This window comes from Pseudopodoces humilis, chromosome 6 (assembly GCF_049639895.1).
Source record: "Pseudopodoces humilis isolate 2021_Gansu_Grassland_sample_001 chromosome 6, ASM4963989v1, whole genome shotgun sequence".
NCBI classification, from domain to species: domain Eukaryota; kingdom Metazoa; phylum Chordata; class Aves; order Passeriformes; family Paridae; genus Pseudopodoces; species Pseudopodoces humilis.
Genome location: NC_142205.1, coordinates 49177550 through 49186103, shown reverse-complemented (window position 1 = coordinate 49186103; position 8554 = coordinate 49177550). Strand labels below are relative to the sequence as shown.

Genomic DNA, 8554 nt, shown 5'->3' with positions numbered 1-8554 from the left:
ACCAGCAACAGAAGTCCCATTCCAGCTTAGTTTAAATGGAAAAGGGTTGACTGACAAGCTGTAATCTCTTTTTGAGCCAAGAACTTCCAGTTGTCATTTCCAGCACCACTGTTTCCCCCATCTGCCTGATGCACCAAAGGTTGATGAGATGTGAACACAGGGCCATGGCATCCCCTTTCCCAGCCTGGGGCACAGACCTGCCCAGAGCAGTCCCTCAGATCTGCAATGCTTGGCAGTTGTCATAAGGGGACATGGGAGGGAACAACAGGGTGGGGCTAAGTGCACAGGCTTGACCCCCAGCAACAGGATCTCTGCACTGCCCTGGGACTTGATATCCTTACTGCCCAACTGAGAGAAGCACTGGTTAGTTTTCAGCCTATAAATTCATGGATTTTGGACATTTATGAACAATTAAGAGACCTGTTTCTCTCCAGAGACAAGCAGATGTGCTGTGGGGTATTACAGTGCAACAGAAGAGTGGACCAGGCTCTGTCATTTAAAAATACTGTTTTTTATTTATATTTATTTACTTAAGAAAACCTAAGGGTAAATAAGCTGAGAGTGTCACCAGTGATGAACACAAAGACTATGAGACATGAGATCTTCACAACCATATTACACAAAAAAACCCATGAAGAAGTGAGACATTGTTTGGGTGCTTTTAGCTAGGCATCATGAAAGTCCCTAAAGCAATAGCTTCCATAGAAACAGCTTTCTTCCTAGTGGAAGCAGGATGCAGCTAGCATCCAGATTAGTAGCACTCCCTTGCCAAAGTACACCCGGTGTAAGAAAGCTGGGATATTAACTGATTGTACCGACACATCACCGCTAACACACTTGCTCTCAAAATGCCTCCAACCACATCTTTGCTCACTCTCTCCACCTGATCTGCTTTCCCACAACCTAGTGGTGGCCGGCCTGAGGACTCACCCTGCCATGTGCCTGGTGCCCTGTAAAGCAAGAGATCTGGGGGTCGCTCCTTTGAGCCAAGGGCGTTGCACCGACCTGGCTCAGCTGGCTGAGCTAAACTCCATGGGAGCTATTTTGGTGGGCTCTCCAGTACTGCACAATACAAGCATGGCCTAAAGTAACATCCACCTACAACACATTGGTAGATCATTTCAGATTCAGTACTATGTACAATTTACTCTTACTTAGTATACTAAGGAGCTGTGGTATTTCTTCCAAGACGTGTTATTAGACTGACGATTATTGAATCTTTCTGTCCACTGGGCTGCAGAGGAATGCTGCACTCTGGCAATACCATCAGGTTAAGAAACTTCAACAACCTGCCTCAATTCTTCAAACAGGGGCGTGAGCTCCTTCTCCAAACTTACAATCAGCCCTGGAAAGAGAGACAGAATACGCTATCAAACAACATCACTGAGAAGCCTCTCTCCAAAACCTGCAGCTCCCTCCCCTTCCCAAGTCACAGGCAGTGTTTTCCAAAGCCTGAAATGTTTCATGTGAGCTACTCACTTTCCTGTGAACAGTGGCCAGAACCCCAATGCAGGGTGTCCACAGTCCCTGGCACTAAAGGAGGCACCCTGACACTAAAAGAGGCACAACTCTCCCCCACTACTGCCTTGCTGCTTCCCATAGCTGCCGTGGCCCAAGAAGCTGTATGAGAATTAAATCCCTTCTGCTCATATTAATTAGCCAGTGTCCTCACGAGCAAGGCTAGGGTCTGGCTGAAGGATTTCCCCATCCCACAGAACTAAAGACAAAACTGCACGTGTTCCTGAAGAATGTTAACTTGACTGACAGGAAAGAGAGCCAACAGCTGCCTTGTACAGCACAGTACCTGTCCATGCAGCAAGGCCAAGGTTAATCACAGGACAAACTTGCTTATAGAAGAATTGTAACTCCAGCAAGCCACCTAAATTCTGTGAATTTTTACTGTCACCTTTTCCTTCTCACCTTTCACAATATGCTAACTAAATTCACAGCAGGAACAAAGTTAACTTGAAGTGAATTCAGGGAATTTATTTTCAATTATTAAAATACCCAGGCCTTAAAATACTGCAATCTTTAAAACAAATTTGTAGATTTACCTGTATTGGCATTGCTGCTAGCAATGAAACTCACTACCAAAGGTAAGCGATTGAACTGCACCACCTGCAAGGAGAGAGAAGTGCTCAGCCAGCAGCTAACACATCTTGGATGTCAGGGCTCTTTACACATAAATTTTTCTGCAACAAGCAGCCTCCTCGGTTTAAAGGACAAGCAGGAGCAAGAGCCACAGACGTGACTTTTCAGTGACTGTTTCTTGTGTCTGATTCATAGTTAAAAACACCAAAACAACTTACACTACAGTCCAGGGAGATGCACATGGAAAACCTGGCATTTCCCTCTGCCTCCACGTTCTACAGAACCCTACTTCAGCTGCAGATCCTGCAGATTACACTACGGAGACCACACCCTCCACAGGAAACAGGAGGGCAGGCAGGTTTATTGTTTTAAAATTCTGTTCCCTGTACAGAAGAATCTGTTCTTCCATTAACAGGGCACTGGCACCCTGGGCACAACAGTAAGCTATAGTAGCATCAAGAGAGTCAAAGCAATGTACTGATGTGGGCAAACTAACTCATTCACCCACTTAATTTCCAAGCAAAGCTTGACGTGCTGTAGGCTTAACAGCTGGTCAGTTTACTGCAGTCATAATTAAAAGATCTCAGGACCACCAGAACTCATGAAGGAGCAGAAATGTAGTAGATGATGGACTTCTGGACACAAATAATGAATTTATTTGTGAAAATTGTGAGCTGTATTTCAAGGCTTCCTTACCACAAAGCCATACTGGCAGGAAGATTAGCTATGAATTAGGCTGCATGTGCTTTAATTAATGTTAGGTGTCACTAATTATAAACATTGTTTATAAAAGAGAATATGAACCTTTCATAAAAGATTCAGAAGACCACTTGAGCAACACCTCCTGCAAATTCAGAATTACTACACTTTCCCACTGTCAACCAGTAAATCTCAAGTTTCAAGAAATACAACAAAAGTTTAATAAATACTGTGAAAGTTTGGCTTAACCATTTAAGCTGTGTAAGAAATAAGCCAAAATTACTTCAATAGCAGCCTAGTGAAAATCTACCAGAGCTTAAACAACCTTCTTTCTCTTGCTCAATGTAATGCAGGAACAGCTGAAGTCACTGAGGACAGGACACACTGAGGTTACTCACCTGGTATGTATTGTAATAGCAGATGATACTTTTGTTTTTAGAGAGTCCTAACTTACTGCCCTGATCTGTGGCAAGGGCAAATGTGGACAAAAAGCCAGGTCGCAATGCATGTTCTGGAGCATTATCATTGGCAACTAGAACAAAACAAGAAAATCCTTATCTTGACATGGTGTCTCTGACTGCATCCCAAACCCTCATCCAGCTTAGTGCTCTGCCAAAAGCAGAGAAACATGCAAGAGATCTGAGGTGCTCCCACAGGAACACCAGACAGTTTTCACAAGCTGTACATCATTTAATGCTCTCTGTATGATCAAAGCTTGATACACCAGCATCCCTCCTAGCATAACTAAGAAAGAGTCTCTTCCTTTAGGATGCACAGCCTGTGCTCGCGTCCCTTTGGTTCTGTGTCCCATACTGTTTGCACCCATTCCAGCCTTTGAACTGATTACTGGCACACAGTCACTTACTTGATTGCATACAGATGAAGATGTGCAAATTCTGCTGGGGGTTTGAATACCCTGGGGCATTGAACAAAATAAATCTGCAATACTTGAATCTTTGTATCCTTAAACTATTGTACTCACAAGGAAAGAACATCTGAAACAAGGGCTGCAGAACATAAAAACTAAAGTACTAAAAAAGCCAACAAAACACTGCCAAGCTCTCTCTCCTACTTAGCATCAATCAGCCTGTGAGGGACTTAAAGATACAAGGACCTTACAGCACTCCAACCCCTACCACCCAGGAAAACTTCCATGGACTACAATTACTGAGGGCACAAACAACAAGATATATTTAAAAAGGTACATAATCAACTACTGAACTTTTACTTAAAGTCCAATTCAATTCTACTACTTGGGATATTTAGGTATTTCACATAACCAGGAAGATTTTTCTGTACTTCTCCACCCCCTGCTGTTCAATCAGGATTTCAGCTGCAGAGCACAGTGAGAAGCTGAAGTTACCTTTGATAACAGGCACACCATCTCTATCTGAGACTACAATAGCATGAAGACCTTCAACACTGCAAAAAAAAAAAAAAAACAAAAGGAAGAAAAGAAAAGACACCATTTTAAAAACACAATAATTAGTAGGAAAGGTTTTTTTGTGTGAACAAATGTGCAAGGAAGGGGAAAACATTGAAAAAACCTGATGCCTTCACTAATTCAGTATTTGTTCTATTTAGTACAGGTCTGGTGGCCCCAATAATAAGAACTGCTGGAGCAAGTCCAGAGGAAGCCATGAAGTTGATAAGAGGGCTGGAGCACCTCCCCCACAAAGACAGGCTGAGGAAGTTGGGGCTGTTCAGCCTGGAGAAGGGAAGGTTGAGTGGAGACCTCATAGCAACCTTCCAGTATCTGAAGGGGGTTTACAGGGAAGCCGGAGAGCGACTCTTCATCAGGAACTGCAATGACAGGACAAGGAGTAATGTGTACAAATTGAAAACCTGGAAATTCAGGTTAGCTATCAGGATGAAATTTTTTACTGTGAGGTGGTGAGATACTGGGACAGGCTGCCCAGGCAGGCTGTGGATACCCCACCCTGGAAGTGTTCAAGGCCAGGCTGGATAGGGCTCTGAGCAACCTGGTCTAGTGGGAAGTGTCCCTACCCATGGCAGAGGGCTGGCACCGGATGGCCCTCGCCATGTCCCCGTGTGCCCGCCCCGCACGGCCCGCGTTACCTCGGCAGCTTCTTGTACAGGAACCGCTTCAGGTCCTGCGGGCAGAGACGGGCAGCGCGTTACTCACGGCCGCTCGGAGCTCCCTCCCCGCCCCGAAACACCGCCCGCCCGCCCGGACAGCCCCGGCCCGACCTCGGCATCCCCCGACCGCACCCCTGCCAGAAGCCACCGCCCGCGTCCCGCCCGCCCCGCGAAGCCGCACTCACGTCGGCCATGGCTGGGGCCCGCCCGGTGCTGCCGCCGCCGCCACCTCCGCGGGCCTGCGAGACAAGACGACAGGCCGCCCGGCACCGCGGGCGCGGCCACCGCCTCCGAGGAGGGGAGCGGCCGGAGGGAGGGCGCGCTCCGTCCCCGAGGCCCGGCCGGCCGCCACCCCCCGCCCCGCTGCCGTGGTACAGCCGCTCCCAGCCGCGCCGGGGAGGGCGCGCGGTTGGGCCGAGACCACCGCGGCCCGGGAGGGGGGTGCGGGGGGCGCTCCCTGCCCGCCCCGCCGTACCTGTCCGCGCCCCCGGCGCGCCCCGTACGGCTCCGCCGCCGCTTCCCCTTGGAGCCGCTGTCACATGAGCTACGGCACCGCCCTCCCGGCCCCGGAACCGCTTCCCGCCGCCCCCGCCCTCCGCCCCGGCAGCAAAACTAACCAAAACCAAAACAAACCGCAGCATTTCAGTTAAGGAACATCGACCGCAGAGAGCGAATGTCTTTTTCTGCCGAGTAGAGTTACTGCCAGTTTTACTCTTCCACTGTTGCTTATTTCTCGTACTTTTGGATCTAGTCCACCAAAACATGGACCTCCAGGCTAATAATGTAACAGCTAATGTGAAGAAATAAAATAGATTAATTTAGTAGATGCCCACAGTGTAACAATGGTATCTGTTTTCAAAGTCTTCTATCAGCATGCAGGAGCCCTGTGGTAGACTAAAAACACCCCAAGCCTGCTCAGCACACAATGCTTTTTCTCTAAAAAAACCAAGCTGCTACAAGCCAAGCACAGAATCACAGAATCATTTAGGTTGGAAAAGACCTCCCAGATCACTGAGTCTAAACTATGACTGAACACCATCATGTTAACCAGACCATGGCTCTGAGTGCCACATCCAGTCTTTCGTCAATCACCTCCAGCAACAGCAATTCTATCACCTTACTGGGCAGCCCATTTCAGTATCTAGACACCTCTTGTATGAAGAATTTCTTGTTAATGTCCAACCTGAACCTCTACTGGCACAGCTTGAAGTAATTTCCTGTCATCCTGTCACTGGATGTGTGGGAGAAGAGGCTGACCCCCACCTGGCTACCTGCTCCTGTCAGGATTTGTAGAGCAGCCAGGTGACCCCTCAGCTGCCTCTTCTCCAGGCTAAACACCCCCAGCTCCCTCAGCCGCTCCTCACAGGACTTGTGTTCCAGACCATTCCCCAGCTCTGCTGCCCTTCTCTGGACACGCTCCAGCACTGCAATGCCTTTCTTGTAGTGAGTGGCCCAGAACTGGACACAGCTCTCGAGGTGTGGCCTCACCAGTGCCGAGTACAGGGGACAATCCCTGCCCTGCTCCTGCTGGCCGCACCATTGCTGATCCAAGCCAGGACTCCCTTGCCCCTCTGGGCACTGCTGGCTCATGTTCAGCTGCTGTCACCAGCACCCCACGTCCCTTCCCATTGCGCAGCTTCCCAGCCACTCTGTCCCCTGCCTGTGGCACTGCCTGGGGTTGCTGTGACCCAAGGGCAGAACTTAGCACATGGCCTTGTTCAACCTCATTCCATTGTCTCAGCCCATTGAGCCAGCCTGTCCAAATCCCCAGCCGAGACTTGTGCCCTCCAGCAGATCAACACTGCCACCCAGCTTGGTGTCACCTGTGGATTTACTGAGGGTAGACAATTCCCTCATCCAGATTGTCAGTAAAGATACTGAACAGGAGTGGGCCCAATCCTGAGCCCAGGGGACACCACCAGTGACTAGAGCATTGTTGATTCCTGAAGATTTTGCTTAGATGCCAGTATCAAATTACAATTTCAAAAAGTGTAAATTATATATATATATGTGTGTACAGATATATATATGTATATATATTTACTTGGAAATTGCTAATGTTTCTAAACATAAAGGTCCAGCGAAGTTTCCAAAAAGCCCGAAACAGAGATAAGCCACTTTTTGCAAGTAACAGAGGAAAAGGTCATTCAAAAGAACAAATTTATTTGAATACTGAGAATTCATACCTCCTTCTTAATCCAAGCCATGCACACACAGCAATTTGATAAGGACTTGGTCATATTAGAGAGATACTTAAAAGAGAACCCCATAAAATCATTGTGTGAGCTTCTGGTAGTATTTTTGAAAATGCTACCTGGGACAACCTCGGTCTTCTCGTTTATTAAAATATTCCCCACTATACACTAAAAAGGTTTAAAAATGCAACTTTTTTAAAATTATTTGAAGTCATGATGCTCAGTGATTGATTTTACTTATTTCCCTGTCACATTTTGAATGAAAGCTATGCAAAAGCATCTATGAGATGGCTCCTGTATTGCTATTAATGGGAATTTATTTTCCCATCCCAATGTAGTCTTTCTATACAAGGAATAAACCAGTACTGAAGGAAGAAGGGTATTTCGTATGAAGGATAACATTGTAACTGAACAGTGTATTTTAATATTACTTGTAAAAATGTGGAGAAGCCAAATCATCAAACCCAATTCCTGCCAAACTGAGAAGTATGGGAAGTATAGCTTATAATGGTGTCCTGCTTTCAGCTGGGATAGGGGAGTTACTTTTCTTCCTAGCAGCTGGTAGAGTGCTGTGCTTTGGATTCAGTACAAGAATAATGTTGGTAACACACTGATACTTTGGCTGTTGCTGAGCAGTGCTTACCCTAAATCCAGGATTTTTCTGTTTCCCATGCTCTGGCAGCAAGCAGGTGCACAAGAAGCTGGGAGGGAGCAGGGCCAGGACAGCAGACCCAAACTTGCCAAAGGGATATTTCATCCCATGGAGCAGCTCATGGTCAGCGTATAAACTGGGGAGGTTGGTCAGGAGCTGCTGACTGCTTGTCAGGGACAGGCTGGGCATCGGTCAGAGTGTGGTGAGCAATTGTACTGGGCTCACTTCTGTTTCTTGGGGTTTATTCCTCTCTCTCTTGTCTCCCTTTTCATTGCTATTGATCATTGATATTTGATTTTGTTTTGATGATTGAACTGCTGTCATCTCGGCCCCCAGGTTTTACCTGAGTTTGATTCTCCACCCCGTTGTGCTGTGGGGGTGAGAGCAGCTGGCTGCACAGTGCTTCATTCATGGCCAAGGCCAATCACAACAAATGGCCTGTTTCTTTCCTATATTTATTACATTACATTACATGTAAGTTATAGCTTCAGGAATTAATTTATTTATTATTACCTGCTTTTTAAAAAAGAAAATGCTTTTACTATTACACTTTCCTTCTTTTTGACAGAGCTACAAGAAGTCAGAATAACAACTGCTTAAAAGTGAATGAAATTCATGAACAAACAACCTTAAAAAATATTCTTGCCCTCGTATTTTAATCCTTTTACAGCATTTGTTACAAAATTGTATTAAAAATATTTATAATTTCAAGTTGTCTTTGCTGTCTATCTAAATGCATCTGTTGCATTTTTAGTGCTGTGATGTTCTACCATTTCTTGGAAACTTGTAAAATAAAAAAGACTGTCTAAAAAAAAAG

The 8554-nt window shown here is 46.4% G+C and overlaps 1 protein-coding gene across 1 annotated transcript; it reads right to left on the bottom strand.

Moving 5' to 3' along the window:
• Window positions 1-490: 490 nt before the first annotated feature.
• On the bottom strand, window positions 491-5433 carry LAMTOR3 (late endosomal/lysosomal adaptor, MAPK and MTOR activator 3). Its single transcript, XM_005517482.2, has 7 exons — window positions 5366-5433; window positions 5076-5129; window positions 4870-4904; window positions 4154-4212; window positions 3189-3322; window positions 2055-2118; window positions 491-1345 (listed from the first exon to the last, which is right to left on the bottom strand). The coding sequence occupies exons 2-7, from the start codon at window positions 5082-5084 to the stop codon at window positions 1272-1274; spliced, it is 375 nt and encodes a 124-aa protein (XP_005517539.1). The 5' UTR covers window positions 5085-5129; window positions 5366-5433; the 3' UTR covers window positions 491-1271.
• Between the last annotated feature and the right edge of the window lie 3121 nt (window positions 5434-8554).